The 18840-nt window shown below is 36.8% G+C and overlaps 1 protein-coding gene and 2 long non-coding RNA genes across 4 annotated transcripts; 2 read left to right on the top strand and 1 right to left on the bottom strand.

The window, feature by feature from the left end:
• The first annotated feature begins 904 nt into the window (after positions 1-904).
• Positions 905-4111, top strand: LOC132645231 (uncharacterized). The gene is made up of 3 exons (XR_009584051.1): positions 905-1509; positions 2383-2433; positions 3822-4111. It is a non-coding gene; the product is annotated as an uncharacterized LOC132645231 (long non-coding RNA).
• A 1945-nt stretch (positions 4112-6056) lies between these two features.
• On the top strand, positions 6057-9266 carry LOC132645230 (uncharacterized). Of its 2 annotated transcripts, XR_009584050.1 has the most exons (3): positions 6060-6664; positions 7538-7588; positions 8977-9266. It is a non-coding gene; the product is annotated as an uncharacterized LOC132645230 (long non-coding RNA). The 2 variants fall into 2 exon arrangements; XR_009584049.1 differs by having other exon boundaries at positions 6057-6664; positions 7538-9266.
• A 4550-nt stretch (positions 9267-13816) lies between these two features.
• On the bottom strand, positions 13817-17648 carry LOC132645228 (uncharacterized). The gene is made up of 2 exons (XM_060362087.1): positions 17168-17648; positions 13817-14986 (listed from the first exon to the last, which is right to left on the bottom strand). Exons 1-2 carry the CDS (start codon positions 17485-17487, stop codon positions 14335-14337), a joined length of 972 nt encoding a protein of 323 aa, XP_060218070.1. The 5' UTR covers positions 17488-17648; the 3' UTR covers positions 13817-14334.
• Between the last annotated feature and the right edge of the window lie 1192 nt (positions 17649-18840).

The following is an 18840-nucleotide window of genomic DNA, read 5'->3' as shown; positions in this document are numbered from 1 at the left end:
ATCATTATTGATTTAATTGTTTGATTTTCTAAGCACTTTTTTTTTAACATTGTTTATTTTTTTAATATGGGATTCATATTTTTTTTATCAATATTGCTTGATTTTGTTAATATGGGGTCCATGTTTTTTTTCCCGCGAGTTTGGATGTGGTGGGTTCCACTTTTTTTCCGTGAGTTTGGATGTGGGGCCATGGGGATACTTTGGGAATTACATGCATATTGTTTGATTTTTTTAGTATATGGGGTGCATGTTTTTTTTTTTTTTTTGACGTTGCCTTTTTTCTTTTCTTTTTTAATATTGGGTCCATCTTTTTTTTTTCATGAGTTTGGAGAGGGTGGGGTCTAGTTTTTTTTTTTTTTAAAAGAGTGACTATTGACGAAGCATGGGTAAACCGATGCTTCTATATAGTAGAAAAATAGAAATATAATAAAATATTTCTATCTACTTTTTAGAAGAGTTGGTAATATAAAATATAAAACGTCATTTTTTTGCCCTTAAATAAAAAAGTGAGTGGGACCACAAATATTTTTTGTTTAACTCATTTTACTTGTCATGTTGTTTTTTACACGATTTTTTAAGGAAACGTTAATTAGAATTATAATTTCACTAATTTACCTTATTAATTATTTGATCTCCATTTAATATTATTTTTTATTTTATGACATTAATCTCTTTTCACATTTATTAGAGTAAGAAAAAATGAAAAAGTAATTAAATTCTATCTTATTTTAATATATAAATATTTTAAGTATGTTGCTGTATAATAATTTTATTTGCTCCCACTAATGGGTTGATACGCATGTGGCAATGAATTCATCATTATTGATTTAATTGTTTGATTTTCTAAGCATTTGTTTTTTAACATTGTGTTACATCCCGTATTTTTGAACGTCGGATTAATTATAAGTTGAGGTGGGGCCCACACGTCAAGATTTTTTTTGGGACATGTGACAAATTATATGAATCACATATGTGAAGTTAAACACAACTCAAGAAGGACCCTTGGGCCAAATCAAAGTGGAAGTCCTCCAAACGAATATTTTTAAGAAAACGTTTTCGGGTGACCTGACTTTGGGGGGCAAAAACGGTATTATAAGTTTGGAATTTGGAAAAATACCAAGAAATAAAAGTTGTAGATAATTGAATTATCTTTCCAACCATAGGTCGTGGGTTCCCAGGTGACGTCGGGACAAGGAGATATGGACGTTTTAATGCAGAAAGGTTAGTGGGCTAGGCCCAATCCGAGCCCAACCGGGTTAGGCCCATTACCCAAGTTTTTATAAGTGAAAATTTCGGCCTTCCTCCTCATTTTAAGACCTGTAACAACCAGAAAATTCTGGAAAGAGAGAGAGAGGAGCTTTGGAGAGAAGAAAAACTAATTTTGACCAAAATCCGAGCCCCGAATCCCGAAGCCCATGAAGGGAAAAGTGTTGTACGCTGCGTTGTCTTCAATTTGAGCTAAAAATCAACCAAGGAGGAGGGTGATAACGTGGTGGCTGAATTCTTAAGGTATGAATAAGGTTCCTTTTCATTGCTAACAAGTTTATTTAAAGTTTTAACGGATTAGAACGGGAAAATAGCGATATAAATTCGTCCGTTGGCATTGTGAATTATGGAATGAGATTTGAAGAGAATTTTGGATGAAAATAAATGTAGTTCACTTGTATAATGTGGAGGAAAAATGGTTTAAGATGGCATGAAAAATTGTTGGAAAATGATTATAGGAACTTATGTGATTTTAATGTAATTTTATGTAAATATGGAAATGAAGTTTTAAATGTGAATGGCTATGTTGGTTGGTGGATTTGGAGGGATGTAAGTCCATATTAGCATGAAAGGTTGGTTGTTAAGTTGTTATGGGAAGTTTTGTGATTTTATGGTAGATTTATGTAATTATGAAAATGGAATTGTTAAGGTGTAAATTATGATTATGGTTGATGAAATTGGAAGATGGAAATATGTTATGAATATGTAGGTTGAAGATTTGAAGTTTTGGGTGAATTATGTTTTGGTGGAAAGTTTGTATATTTTGTATATCTTGTGAATATTTCGTAGAAATGATATGAAATATTTCCAAATTATATTGTGATGATCTAGATGATGAATGTGAAACCATTGAGGTTAGTTTGGAAATTGAAGTTGAAATGAAGGTTATGACATTATGTTGGGAAGATAGCTAGTTAAGTTATATTGTGTTTACAGTGATTGTTGTTGTTGTTTATGTTGTTGTTGGGTTGTTGTTGATTGTTTTGGCCGAGTTAAATTCTCGGGGATGCTATATGTATAGGGGAGATGCTGCCCAAATTTCTGTAGGCAATTATGAATAAAGATTGAATACTTAAAGATTGGAAATTGAGAATTGGTAAATGTGACCAATTGCAGATTTTGGGCGAAACGGGAATTGAATTTGGAAAGGCGTAAAGAGCATACAAGGTATGTAAAGCTATCCCGATTATTCTTTTGGCATGTCCTAGGTGTACTAGGATCGGATTCGAGCCTCGGAAAGTATTCTGCTCATCGGAATCCGCATTTGAAAATACCCCTTTTTCATTCAATGGAATTGAACCCTATAAGTATGCTTTATTGAAAGAATTGTGCAAACTTCCGCAAATTGTTTAGAAAATTATGGAATGTCCCCAGAATCTCCGTAGGTGACTTTATAAGCTTAAAATACGTAATTTGAGCCCACCGCTTCGTTGTCCCGAGGTGGGCCCACTATTTCCGATTTTACCCTTTTAGTGGTTATGACTTGTCTTCGAGCGTTTTTTTAAAGAAATGTTTTTAACTACGCTTGTAATTACTAAATAAAACTTGTTTTAAATATTCCATTAAGTCTTGTAAAACTGTTTCGGAACTTGGAAACGAACTTAGAAAGATTATGCTTCTGTAATCCATTATGACAACCGAAATACACTCACTATGATTCTGTCCGATTTCATTATTTCGATTTGTCATCCGATAGGTCTTATTGAGTCTCTGGAAATATATGACATTCGTTTGAATTATTTTGATAAGCCCCATAATGTATTTTGAAACATGAAAATGATTACAAAAAGCTTATTTTGACATATGCTATTGGGATATCCGAAATGCATACACTATGATTACTGCTCCGCTTCTGTCATATGGTTTGTCATCTGAATTATGCTACTGAGTCTCCGTAAATGTGCTATATTTTAATTTGCATTAGTTTCTCACTACTCCATTCGTGGATGCCCCAATGTTTCCCACACTGAGCCCGGGCCAGGATATGTTGTCAAGCGTATTCCTCTGCATTGTTCGCCGTGCCTCGATGTGAGGGGGCAGGTATACATGTACATGGGTTGTGGAGTATGCTGTGCCATGTACACACTCTGATATGATATGATATGATCTGATATGGCCATCTGATATGATATGTTATGTTACGGGGTTATCCCCTATTCTGCTCCTTATGTGTGGTGGCACCAGCGTCGGGGGGTGGCCACGTTCTGTTTGCCGAGTCCCTTGGAAGGGGTCGGATATGATATGGTATATGTTTCTGTACACACTCCTCATGTTTCGAAAATATGCATTTGATACTTCGGATGTTACACTCACTTCTCTGTAAGCTCTGTTTCGGTTATGATCTTGTTCCATAATGGGACCAGGTACGACATATGTTTCCAGCGAATATTATTTATGCTATATGATCAGCATTTTGCTAATCTGGATATTCAGTTCATTTTCTGTATCTTCTGCTTCGATTATGACTTTGTTTACTACGTTCCGTGCTTTACATACTCAGTACATATTTCGTACTGACCCCCTTCCTTCGGGGGATGCGTTTTCATGCCGCGCAGGTACAAACGACAGGTTTGCTGATCCGCCCGCTTAGGACTTTATTCTGCTATTTTGGAGCGCTCCTTTATCCGGAGCCCATATTTTGGTACAGTCTTCTGCTATCGTATATATGTACATTATTCAGGGGTACGACGGGGCCCTGTCTCGTCTTATGATTCTGTTATGTTCTGTAGAGGTCTGTAGACATACTTGTGTGGGTTCTGTATATGTTTTGGATGATATGATCTGTGACAGCCTTATCGGCTTCCATGTACTATGTCGGTTCATTTATGATAATTACTAACGCCAATTGATTTTTTTTTTCATTTAAAAATATTCTGCTGATATGCTAGTTTGGGTTATTGGGTACGTTTGGGTGTCCAGCACGGACACTAGTCGCGGCCTACGGAGTTGGGTCGTGACAAAAGTGGTATCAGAGCAGTTCGTCCTCGGAATGTCTACAGACCGTGTCTAGTAGAGTCTTGTTTATCGGTGTGTTGTGCACCACATCTATAAACAGGAGGCTACAGGGCATTTAGGGTGTTACCTTTCTTTGAATCTTAGATCGTGCGATAGAGCCAGCTTTAGGAAATGAATTCCTTTTTTTATTAACCGTTGATTTCAGCTGGAGGACGGTATCGACGTAAGACAGCGACTGATGATATTGGAAGCTGCACAGTACACAGGTAAGTAATGGTATGAAAGACGTATGCTGGGTAAGGTATTTGAAGTACGATTGAAACACAAGCTGAAGATTAAAAAGAAAAATAAACAGGAAAGTGTAGCAGGTGCCATTTGAGTTGGGCATGTGAGGTAAGCCTCGGCATCTTTGTACTCTTATTTGAAATTGTTAGCCCCGTGTAGCTATGATGCGATATGATATGATATGTATATACGTATATGTGTTGGCCCTGTGAGGCATGGTTGGTATTTCCTGTGTACAGGTTTTGGGATAGTAAGAAATGCAGAGGAACCTCTGCCCAAACTTTTCTAGGAATACGAAGAGGAAAATGAGACATAAATTCTTAACATGTCTTGAAGGTCGATACCGATAGGGTAAATCTATTATGTTGGATTAAAAGTTTAAGAGATACCCTCCATGTCATTTGTAAGAAGCATTATCCTTGTTTGGAAAATTTTATCTCGAGAAAGCATATACGAGTAGCAAGTTCGCAATTTATTTAAATGAACCAGAAATATGTTCCAACCCCATTTTGTTTTGGCACAGCCCATGTGAAGGGCAAAAATATGTGGAAGGGCAAAAATGTCCAACGATCAAGTTTCCTCTAATTGAAAGAATACAAAGTGTATGACAAGCAGTCGGGAATTGAGTGGTTCGCTCACGACTCAAATATATATATATACATGGAGGTAAATATTGAAGACGTACAGGGGGCAACACGGTAACTATATAGTCAGAAAAGTAAAAGAATTCTCGCTAGGTCGGGGTGGGACCCGCTACGAGAACGTTTTGAAAAGCTGTCAAGACCCCGACTTGTCTTAAATTACGTGACAAAGGACGTGCAGGGCAATTGGTGTAATTATAACGGCCTTAACGTGCCTAAATGCATTAAAGTTGTAAGGTTAAGCGTGCTAGGGCCAGAGCAATTCTGGGATGGGTGACCCCCTGGGAAGTAAACTAAAATTTTCACAAGTATAGGAATAAGGGATGAATGGGAAATTTGAGGTAACTTAAAGGAAATTAGGATATGCGGAGTGATTAGAAACACTCAAGAAGTCGGGTAGACTAAGACAAGATAAGCTGGTGAGGAAGAAGATAGCGCAATGCAGCTTGGGAATGAGAGTAAGTTTGAATAAGCGTTTGAGAATTGTTTTGTAAGCAAAATGGTAGTAAATGTGTATTTGTACACATGACACCCCATTCATGATTGTACCGACCGACAGGTGGACCTCAGCAGCCAGTGTCGTGAGGTATGAAAGACATTAACCGAACAGAATTTGAGAGACAAAGCGAAAGACATGGTACAGATATTATAAGTAAACTGACACTAGTTCCGTCGCCAGCTAAGGCCGGGACGTTCCAGCACAACGATGTTCGGAAATAGAAAAAAAAAAAAAGAGGGGCGAGTACGTAAAAGGGGGACAGTAATAGTAACGTTTGGGGAAATTTTGAAGGAAAGAAAGAGACCTCTCCGACGTATCATAATACCCCATAAGGCTAGTTGAACATTCGAGGACGAATGTTCTAAAGGGGGGAGGATGTTACATCCCGTATTTTTGAACGTCGGATTAATTATAAGTTGAGGTGGGGCCCACACGTCAAGATTTTTTTTGGGACATGTGACAAATTATATGAATCACATATGTGAAGTTAAACACAACTCAAGAAGGACCCTTGGGCCAAATCAAAGTGGAAGTCCTCCAAACGAATATTTTTAAGAAAACGTTTTCGGGTGACCTGACTTTGGGGGGCAAAAACGGTATTATAAGTTTGGAATTTGGAAAAATACCAAGAAATAAAAGTTGTAGATAATTGAATTATCTTTCCAACCATAGGTCGTGGGTTCCCAGGTGACGTCGGGACAAGGAGATATGGACGTTTTAATGCAGAAAGGTTAGTGGGCTAGGCCCAATCCGAGCCCAACCGGGTTAGGCCCATTACCCAAGTTTTTATAAGTGAAAATTTCGGCCTTCCTCCTCATTTTAAGACCTGTAACAACCAGAAAATTCTGGAAAGAGAGAGAGAGGAGCTTTGGAGAGAAGAAAAACTAATTTTGACCAAAATCCGAGCCCCGAATCCCGAAGCCCATGAAGGGAAAAGTGTTGTACGCTGCGTTGTCTTCAATTTGAGCTAAAAATCAACCAAGGAGGAGGGTGATAACGTGGTGGCTGAATTCTTAAGGTATGAATAAGGTTCCTTTTCATTGCTAACAAGTTTATTTAAAGTTTTAACGGATTAGAACGGGAAAATAGCGATATAAATTCGTCCGTTGGCATTGTGAATTATGGAATGAGATTTGAAGAGAATTTTGGATGAAAATAAATGTAGTTCACTTGTATAATGTGGAGGAAAAATGGTTTAAGATGGCATGAAAAATTGTTGGAAAATGATTATAGGAACTTATGTGATTTTAATGTAATTTTATGTAAATATGGAAATGAAGTTTTAAATGTGAATGGCTATGTTGGTTGGTGGATTTGGAGGGATGTAAGTCCATATTAGCATGAAAGGTTGGTTGTTAAGTTGTTATGGGAAGTTTTGTGATTTTATGGTAGATTTATGTAATTATGAAAATGGAATTGTTAAGGTGTAAATTATGATTATGGTTGATGAAATTGGAAGATGGAAATATGTTATGAATATGTAGGTTGAAGATTTGAAGTTTTGGGTGAATTATGTTTTGGTGGAAAGTTTGTATATTTTGTATATCTTGTGAATATTTCGTAGAAATGATATGAAATATTTCCAAATTATATTGTGATGATCTAGATGATGAATGTGAAACCATTGAGGTTAGTTTGGAAATTGAAGTTGAAATGAAGGTTATGACATTATGTTGGGAAGATAGCTAGTTAAGTTATATTGTGTTTACAGTGATTGTTGTTGTTGTTTATGTTGTTGTTGGGTTGTTGTTGATTGTTTTGGCCGAGTTAAATTCTCGGGGATGCTATATGTATAGGGGAGATGCTGCCCAAATTTCTGTAGGCAATTATGAATAAAGATTGAATACTTAAAGATTGGAAATTGAGAATTGGTAAATGTGACCAATTGCAGATTTTGGGCGAAACGGGAATTGAATTTGGAAAGGCGTAAAGAGCATACAAGGTATGTAAAGCTATCCCGATTATTCTTTTGGCATGTCCTAGGTGTACTAGGATCGGATTCGAGCCTCGGAAAGTATTCTGCTCATCGGAATCCGCATTTGAAAATACCCCTTTTTCATTCAATGGAATTGAACCCTATAAGTATGCTTTATTGAAAGAATTGTGCAAACTTCCGCAAATTGTTTAGAAAATTATGGAATGTCCCCAGAATCTCCGTAGGTGACTTTATAAGCTTAAAATACGTAATTTGAGCCCACCGCTTCGTTGTCCCGAGGTGGGCCCACTATTTCCGATTTTACCCTTTTAGTGGTTATGACTTGTCTTCGAGCGTTTTTTTAAAGAAATGTTTTTAACTACGCTTGTAATTACTAAATAAAACTTGTTTTAAATATTCCATTAAGTCTTGTAAAACTGTTTCGGAACTTGGAAACGAACTTAGAAAGATTATGCTTCTGTAATCCATTATGACAACCGAAATACACTCACTATGATTCTGTCCGATTTCATTATTTCGATTTGTCATCCGATAGGTCTTATTGAGTCTCTGGAAATATATGACATTCGTTTGAATTATTTTGATAAGCCCCATAATGTATTTTGAAACATGAAAATGATTACAAAAAGCTTATTTTGACATATGCTATTGGGATATCCGAAATGCATACACTATGATTACTGCTCCGCTTCTGTCATATGGTTTGTCATCTGAATTATGCTACTGAGTCTCCGTAAATGTGCTATATTTTAATTTGCATTAGTTTCTCACTACTCCATTCGTGGATGCCCCAATGTTTCCCACACTGAGCCCGGGCCAGGATATGTTGTCAAGCGTATTCCTCTGCATTGTTCGCCGTGCCTCGATGTGAGGGGGCAGGTATACATGTACATGGGTTGTGGAGTATGCTGTGCCATGTACACACTCTGATATGATATGATATGATCTGATATGGCCATCTGATATGATATGTTATGTTACGGGGTTATCCCCTATTCTGCTCCTTATGTGTGGTGGCACCAGCGTCGGGGGGTGGCCACGTTCTGTTTGCCGAGTCCCTTGGAAGGGGTCGGATATGATATGGTATATGTTTCTGTACACACTCCTCATGTTTCGAAAATATGCATTTGATACTTCGGATGTTACACTCACTTCTCTGTAAGCTCTGTTTCGGTTATGATCTTGTTCCATAATGGGACCAGGTACGACATATGTTTCCAGCGAATATTATTTATGCTATATGATCAGCATTTTGCTAATCTGGATATTCAGTTCATTTTCTGTATCTTCTGCTTCGATTATGACTTTGTTTACTACGTTCCGTGCTTTACATACTCAGTACATATTTCGTACTGACCCCCTTCCTTCGGGGGCTGCGTTTTCATGCCGCGCAGGTACAAACGACAGGTTTGCTGATCCGCCCGCTTAGGACTTTATTCTGCTATTTTGGAGCGCTCCTTTATCCGGAGCCCATATTTTGGTACAGTCTTCTGCTATCGTATATATGTACATTATTCAGGGGTACGACGGGGCCCTGTCTCGTCTTATGATTCTGTTATGTTCTGTAGAGGTCTGTAGACATACTTGTGTGGGTTCTGTATATGTTTTGGATGATATGATCTGTGACAGCCTTATCGGCTTCCATGTACTATGTCGGTTCATTTATGATAATTACTAACGCCAATTGATTTTTTTTTTCATTTAAAAATATTCTGCTGATATGCTAGTTTGGGTTATTGGGTACGTTTGGGTGTCCAGCACGGACACTAGTCGCGGCCTACGGAGTTGGGTCGTGACACATTGTTTGTTTTATTAATATGGGATTCACTTTTTGTTTTTTAAATATTGCTTGATTCTGTTAATATGGGGTCCACTTTTTTTTCCCGTGAGTTTGGATGTGGTGGCTTTCACTTTTTTTTTTTTTTTTTTTTTTTTAATACTGGTTGGTGTTTAATATGGGGCCCATATTTTTTTTTAACATTGTTTATTTTTTTAATATGGGATTCACTTTTTTTTTAATATTGCTTGATTTTATTAATATGGGGTCCACTTTTTTTTCCCGTGAGTTTGGATGTGGTGGGTTCTACTTTTTTTTTTTTTTAAATACTGGTTGGTGTTTAATATGGGGCCTACATTTTTTTTAATATTAGTTGTTGTTTAATACATATGGGGCCCACAATTTTTTTTTGCTTGATTCTGTTAATATGGGGTCCACTTTTTTTTTACGTGAGTTTGGATGTGGCGGTTTCCACTTTTTTTTTTAATACTGGTTGGTGTTTAATATGAGGCCCACAATTTTTTTTGTTAATATGGGGTTCACTTTTTTTTCCCGTGAGTTTGGATGTGGTGGTTTCCACCTTTTTTTTTTTTAATACTGGTTAGTGTTTAATATGGGGCCCACAATTTTTTTTATGGGACTGTTTAATATGGGGCCCATTTTTTATTTTATTTTTTAGGGATTTTTTTAAGGGCCCACAATGGACGACCAAAAGACCACAACGGTCGACCAAAAAGCACCCCAACTGGTGCTTCTATATAGTAGTAATAATAATAATAATTATTATTATTATTATTATTATTATGTGTAGTGGCACTTGAATGCTACTAATGATGTCGATTATATTATTTAGGGGTTATACACCTGATATGGATCATATCAGACGGTCTTCTCAATCGGGATGGATGAATCAGGTTGGAACATCCTCAACCTATCCAACAACTCAAAGCAATGGTCCTTCCTCAAGTTTCGGTGCAGTTGATTACTATCGGTACGTCTATTTTTTTAACATCAATAGTGTTATTTGATGTGTAGTAGTTAAAACACCCTAATTTCTTATGTAGGGAGAATGTGGTGGTTGCACCAAATTATAGGCAAAGGCCTGCTATGGATGGTCCGGATTATCCGAATTATATAGTGACATCATCCAGCGATAGTGAGAAATACCTAATGCGGAGGAAAGTGACGATGAGATTGAGGTTGGAACTAATCCTCAACATCAAGTAGAACTGTTGCAAGACATGATGAACAGTCCGGCACACGGGGAGGAACTGAGTTCACAGCAACCATTTGAACAGCAAGTGTCGACTCCGGTTTAGCCGCAAAGCCAATTTCAACAGCAAGAGTGGACCCCAATTCAGTAGCATTCCGATGAGATCCCCTATCTTGATCATCTTCAAGATCGCCCAGATGCCTTTGTCTTTACTAGGGATGATGATCATATTCGGCGACGTTTGTGGAAAGAGCCAGTGGATCTTTTAAAACAAAAGGCTCATATTGAAAAATGGATGATTTTCGGCTCGAAAAAATCATTGCAAAGGGTTGTTAAGATTTATTGCATCCAAGGGATGAGGGAGTTTAAAGTTGATGATTCCACACGAAAACTTTGGCGATTGATCTGCAAACGAAAATATCAAGGCTGCGAATGGATGCTCCGTGGTAAGGAAACTGCTGAAAAGATGTGGACTATTTCAAAGTTCTACACAAAGCACACTTGTGATATGGGTGACCTCCCAGATGATCATTGCAATCTAGATACTAATTTGATTGCGCGTGTATTAGTTGGCGACATTAGAGAAAACCCAAGGTATCCCCTTCGCCTAAGTTTATTTTATTTTTGGTGTTAATATAATGTTCCTCGTTGTTATATGCTGATATTTCAACTTTTTCAGGTTCCTTATTAAAGATTGTATTAGAGCCGTCCTCAAAGTATATAGCAAAAATGTTACTAGGAGGAAGGCGTATCTTGGGCGTAGGCGTGCACATGAGATGATCTTCGGCAATTGGGAGGGCTCTTTCAAGACGTTGCCGAGATACATGGCGGCTCTACAACACTTCAATCATGGTACTGTTGTTGAATGGAAGCTCAAATCGAAGCCTGGTGTGCCCGGTAATATTTTTGATTTTGTGTTTTGGGCCTTCAAACCATGCATTGATGGTTTTGCTCATTATCGGCCTGTAATATCAATAGATGGAATATATGTGTACGGGAAGTATGACATAAAGCTGCTAATAGCAGTTGGAATGGATGCAAATTGAGCTATATTCCCTCTAGCTTTTGCAATTGCAGCTAATGAGAGCATTAATACGTGGGGTATGTTTTCGGACTACTTAAGGCAACACGTTATTAAGAATCGCATGGGAATATGTGTGATATCAGACAGACATGCTGGCATATTGCATAATATGTTCAATTTGCAGGGGTGGCAGCCACCCTTTGCCTACCATCGTTATTGTTTAAAGCATTTGAAGGCAAACTTCCAAAAGGCATATCGAATCCCAGCACTTTGCAATTGGATGTGGGCGGCTGCAACAGAGCATCAGGAGAAGAAGTTTAACCTGCAGACATTATTAGGCGGGAAAATGAGGAAGCCTTCCACTGGTTGAATGCAATTGATAAAGACAAATGGACATTACACCAGGATGAAAGAAGGCGATGGGGTATGCTGACAACAAACAGCTCTGAGTCATTCAATGGCTTGTTGAAATCTGCACGGAGACTACCCGTCATCGCAATGGTGAGAATGACATTTAAGCAGGTTGTGGAGCGGTTCATCAGTAGATCAAAAGAGGCCAAAGCACATGCAACAACAGGTCTAAGATGGATGCCAAAACCGTCAAAACTGTTCGAGTACCACAAATATAAGACTCAGAAACATGACCGGATGGAGTACAACTCTGCAGAGCGCATATTTGAACTCACAATAAGTGTGCACCAAGGTAAAGGCGGTAACGTCAACACAATTTGTGAGATTCCAAAAACATGCACATGCGGCAAGTGGCAATCATATCACATGCCATGTTCTCATGCCTTCAGGTGTTTTATCGCAATGGGAAAGAACGCCTCCCGTACATGGCTGAGGAATATACAGTTGAAAATTATGCAAGAACATATGCTGGAAGGTTCTACCCACTTGGTAGTGAGAGTTATTGGCCACCGGATCCATTTTCAATGGTTGCAAATAAAGCATTTATCCGTAAATTCAGAAAGAATGCATACTCGCGTATTCATAATGAAATGGATGTTCCACCGGGGAGATACACTCGAAAATGCTCATTTTGCAATTATGTTGGTCATGATAAGCGCAAGTGTCCCTTACGGCATGGTGGTTAAACTACATCTCGCGGTGGAAGTACCTCTCGTGGTGGAGGAAACTTTCGTGGTGGAAGTACCTCTAGTGGTGGCGGCACATCTCGCGGTGGTGGCGGAAGATCAACTCAAGGGCATTAATTGATTAATGTTTTTTAAGTTTTTTTCTTACTTTGATGATTGTATTTTAAAAAGTTTGAATTTCTTATTAATGAACAAGTTTAAGTATTTTCATCTATTCAAGGTTATGAATGATGCAATTTAATTAAGTTTTTTTTTTTTGTATGAATATTGCCATTTTGACTAACTTTTAATTAATTATTAATGAACAAGTTTAAGTATTCGTAAAGAACTTCAAGCTAATGTCACCGAGCCTTCAAACGAAAATGGCGTTCGAGCACTTTTCAACCACTAAAACAATCATCCGAACTTTTGTGTGTCCTTGATGTATTGATCCTACCTTATTAATCGCACAAAGATAAGTAGGGTTCTATATAAAATATTAAAGCTTCGGGGTCCCGAAGCATGATTAATCTATGGTCAAATTACGTTAAAAAATATAATGAAAGAAGGATTAACCAAAAGGGCCGAAAAAAAAGGAGGGACACTATAGCGCAGTAAATTACTGCGCTATAGTAGTTAACAGAGCTGTCCTCATTAACTGCTTTAGTGCAGTAAATTACTGCGCTAAAGGTAGTTTGGTAACATTTTTTTTGTTGAGGTATTTTGATTCAAAATGTGTTTTTTGGAGGCATTTTGGTTCCAGACTCGAAAAAGTTATTGTAAGGGTATAGATATGCACTAAACCACAGTCCAGTTGGCCATGGAAGGTAGTCTGTACTAAGTAGAATGACTTGATTAGTATCTTATGAGGCATGTTCGAAACAACATAATTTACAAAAGAGGGGAATAATTGTAATGGGTGTATACTTTATGAGGAAGGATATAAGGATACAGTCATACATATCACCTTTTCATTCACCGCACGTTTATGAGAAAGTTATGGAGCTTATAAAGAAATTACTTGAGTTGCAATGCCACATACAAAGAACCACTAAAGATCTTTTGCAATGTTGGAACTAGCAAGAGTTCAAAGAAGCACATGGAGCACTATTCCTGCAAGCATTTGGTGGGAGGGAGAGAGGGGTTTCTATAAACAAGTGAAAGAAAGAACTTATACTTTCAAAATTAGATAGTCTCCTACTGGAGTAGGATGATTAAAGTCTAGAAGGAAGAATAAGAATTAGCTCACTTGATTCACAAGTGGTCACCGAAATAATGCACAAAGAGCAGATATTAAAAAGCCTGCCACAGCTAGAAGTTTACGATACACCAAAAGTTACAAACTCAGGTAGGATACAGATCAAACTTGTTTCATACACCAGATTTTCTGCAAGAAATTCTTTCTTCTTCACATGATCAGTCTCTGTAGCTAATGCTCGATTCTTCAAGTATAGGAGCTACCCTTTCTGTAAATGACGATCCACCCCCATATGGGAAATTGCAGTATCTCTTACACACAAATGCTACAAAGATCTATTCGTGCCAGACTTCCAGCAAAGAACTGCAACAAAAGAATGTACGGGCAAGAGCGTGCTTTGAATGCAGCTCCACGATAGCTTTAGACATGAGAATAATAGGTCTTCAAACAAGTTGAAAACAACTTCAAGCTCTGAATCTCCTAAATCCAAACCAAATTTCATAGTGATTGAATAGCAAACTATCATGTGTAAACTTGCCAATGTACTCTAGCCCTAAATCATTCAGCCTCTTTGTGCATTCTTCTCCTCTCAACCGTGAACAGAACTTGATATTATGTGACACAAAGATTCGACCTTCTAAAGGTCTCAATTTACCAGCTAACCTCTCCAAACCAATCCAAACAAGTTTATCAGGCATATGTAGAAAAACAGCACTTGCATATATCAGATCATACATAGTTCCGGATCCAAATTTACTGAAATCCATGTCTTCACCTCTAACGATAAGGGGACGCTTGTGTAATAGCCCTTGGGATGGAAGCTCATACCTGAATGCAGCCATTAAAGAAAGTTCATCTCTCTCAAGACAGTGGAAGTGTTCTGGGTTCAAATACCGGATGAAATGTAATCCAACACGAAGAGTCCCACATCCAATCTCAAGAACTTGGGAATTTGGGGTTAGATGGGCTGACTCTGCAAGGAATTCAAAAACATCCCTCCCTCCAGCCCATGGTTCTCCATAATTGCTATGGTGCTCTTCTACGAGGAGTTCACCAGGACAAGGAAGGGCTGTGTGATTATTTGCTTGTTCTTCATAATGTGATATGCCCTTGAACCTGAAAAAAAACACAGAGGTTATAATATAGAAGTCGAATTACAACTTAGTAGCTACTAGAACTAGCACTTGATCAACACTTCAGATGCATACAAGAGAAAAGCATGCTCCGAACCATATATGTCTATGCTTCATTTTTATAACAACTGCAACAACTACTACGCCTCTTACCCAAGCTAGTTGGGGTCTATGTGTCATCTATAATAAGTGTAATTTTTTCCATTGTTTATTACTAACACTTATCGAAGTACAATGCCCCCTTAATCAATCTTCTTCTGGTTTTGATAAAATAAGGTAATTTCATTTATGAACTGTACCAATAGCTTCTTAGTCATCTACTTTTGTTGAGAAAAATCAACAACCAGCCCCATGGGAAAGAATAAAATGGAGCCCTCTTATCTTCTATTCCCCCTTAAGAAAAACTTTGAGTTCTTTGATTCCTGATCAAAGATTTTGCCATCGTTATGCTCATCATTTTTTTTAATAAAATTTTTCATATCTTTTTGCCATCATTAGTACTCATCATTTAGATTATACATTAATTCCCGTCTAGATTATATATCTTTTTAAACTAAGTAGATAGTAGGAAAACTCCTCATGCAACTACACAAAAATCCAGAACTCCAGAAACAAAAAGCATGAACAAATTACTAAAGCAGCACGAACTTGGAAGTACTTCAACTCGCTATGTTTCTACCTTAAACAGTGTCACCTAGTACTCCACAAGAAGAAACAAATTCCAGTACAACCAAACATTTGCCAAGAATTTCTACAAATTACTGAATCTACAAGCAATCACAATAAAGGCATGATCTTTTTGACTGCTAAATCAAAACTTCACCAGGTTAATTTCACAGAAGGTCAGCATAATTGCGGTAAAATCATCAAATTTATTTTTAACCACAAATCACTCAATTTTCACATTTATTTATTCAATATCATTCTTTCCTTTTTCCATCCAAATTTACTGAAAAATCACAACCATTTCATTAAATAAAACTATTTTAATGTTACCAACTGAAGCTTATTTTAACATTGTAGATATGAGGCATGTGGTTTAGATTTTTCTTTCAAGTTGATATATCGCTATTATCTTAATTGATCAAAAAAGATAAATAGCATTTAATTCTGATCCATAATAAATAAGCTCACCGCAATTATACATCCTCAAGTATACCTGTATCATACATTTTTTTTAATGAAAATGGTTGTGATTTCCGGTGAAGCTGGCTGGAAAATGGCAAGAATAGTATCGTATGAAGTAAAGTGTGAGTTCAGTTATTTGTGGTTAGTAAAAACAAGTTTGACTATTTAATGCAATTACACTACAAGTTGAGTGACCTTCTGCGAAACACCCAAACTTCACCATACGCACAAAATCACATATTAATCCAAGCATGAAAAGTTGGAATTAAAGAGTTGCAAGAAAAGGAAAGAGGCATTCTTAAAAGGAAAGTAATACAAACAAATTGAAAGAGAGTAAGTAGATATTCGGAAACCTCCTCATGCAAATGTATAACAATCCAGAACCCCAGAAACAAAAATCATGAACAAATTACTACAACAACACGAACTTGGAACTACTTCAACTCGCTATGTATCTACCTCAACCAGTGTCACCTAGTACTCAAATAGAAAAAAACGAATTCAAGTACAACCAATCAATTCCCAAGAATACATAGATAGGCCCCTTAACTTGGCCACAACTGGCAAGTAAACACCTCAACTTTGAAAATGCACATCTAGACAACTTAAATTTAACCAGGCCAAGATGTACATTTTCAAAGTCGGGTGTTTAACGGGCCAACTTAAACTAAGTGTGCATTCTTCAAAGTTGGTGTGTTTACTTGTCATTTGTAGTGGTGGATCCAGGATTTTCACTAAGGGTGTTCGGAAAAATAACTGGACCTAAATATACATTGTAATATATGTTCAGGGTGTTCAAAATTTAATATATGTACATGAACACAAAAAATTTACCCTAAATTTACACTGTAATTTTTTGTCCAGGGTGTTCACACCCTGGCCTCTTACTGCATCCGCCCCTGGTCATTTGAGGTCAAGTTAAGATGTCTATATATGTGATGCCATTTCTAAAAATTACTGAATTTACAAGCAATCACATGTTAATCCAAGCATGAAAAAAAAAGTAAAAACATAAATTGAGAAAGTTTTTTCATACTGAAGAAGATCCTGGAGCTGCTGCTGACGTGTACGAGGATTAATCCCTTTACGTAACACATTATCAGCCATATGTAGTCCATTACCCTCGATCTGTTTCTTCACCCACTCTATATCTTCTGATGACGTGGATATCCCTTCTCCGTTGCCGGATCTGGACCCACCGACAGCAGAAACTGTTGGAGTGACAGGGCAGTTACACGGTGGTGACCAGAAAAGAAAGAAGAGGAATACGCCGGACAAGGCGGCGCCGGAGAGAATTAGTGCCGGCACTGATATTACTACTCCCTTTGATGATGATGATAATAATGAAGGAGCCATTGAGAGTAGTGAGGCACAGATCGGAAAAAAGAATAATGAAGCAGATTTATGAGCTTTGCGTCTCTTGTACCATGTGTTTAATTGATTGTACAGTTTGATTGGCAGGATAATTTTTTGGGCCTCTTTCTTTACTGGATACTTATGTTTGATTGGACGTGTACACACTTCAATATTTTATCATATTTTTTTTGATAATGTATCGTATTACTTGAGTAGATTATATCAGTTTCCATCGTTACCTAATATTAGACATCAACAATTTGAAGGATAAGCATACAAGAAAAGTAGGTACGGTATATACTTATCATAAAAAGATATGATAAAGGATAAAATATGATTATTAGATAATAAGTAAAGATAAAATGAAAAAAAAAAAAAAGGTAACGACGCAATAACACTAAATCAGTCGTTGTATAAATGAGACTTTTTGTCATTACGTAACGATGAATTTAACCGTACGATACAATAAAATTAAAATAACAATCAAAACAAATATTGTATTTAAGCCAACAACACAACACAACACAGTACAATGGATAACAACCATCCAAACAAGCTATTAATACGCTGTTGCCTTTTAAATTTGTCGGTAAATTTCATTTGGACACTAGAATTAAGGTTTGTTTCGATTGAGCACCTAAACTAATAAAGTGTTCCTATTAGACACTTTCAGTTCAATTTTAAAAAAAATGTGTGTGTTTTCAAACATCCGTTACATAAATAAGTTAAACCCTTAAAATATGTCACGTAATTAAGGTTGGTGTGTATAATTAAAGGAGGTGATATATTTTATTTGGTTAACTTAACTACCCAATGGATATTTGAGAACACGCGTAAAAGCTTTTTCAAAATTTAACAGAAAGTGTTTAATAGAAACACTTTATTATGTGTTCAGATGCTTAATTGGAACAAAACTTAGTTTGACTGTCTAAATAGAATTTACTGATAAATTTAAGGAGTTATCTATGTATCAAGCCTTATCATAATGATTAAATTTGTATTCCCTCTGTCCCAATTTATGCGACATAATTTTCTTTTACTCTGTTTCAAAAATAATGTCACTGGATTTCTTTTACTCTTAATGAAACGATTTATAATCACATAAATATCTAAGATTTGTTTCGAAGCACAAATTTCAAAAATATTACTTTCTTTTTAAAATTTTATATCAAGTCTAATGGTGTCACATAAATTGAGACGGATAGAGTATATTATATTATTGTTTGTTCAATATCCAATTTTAACTTCGAATTCGAACTAAATAGGAGAACTAGGAAAAGAACTAAGATAAAGAAGGATTAAGAATACACCAAAAAAATTATGATTTTGATATAGTAGTGGTCTTGGTTTCAT

This window comes from Lycium barbarum, chromosome 6, assembly GCF_019175385.1.
Source record: "Lycium barbarum isolate Lr01 chromosome 6, ASM1917538v2, whole genome shotgun sequence".
NCBI classification, from domain to species: domain Eukaryota; kingdom Viridiplantae; phylum Streptophyta; class Magnoliopsida; order Solanales; family Solanaceae; genus Lycium; species Lycium barbarum.
The sequence above is the reverse complement of the archived record's forward strand: the minus strand, read 5'-3'. Positions and strand labels throughout refer to the sequence as shown.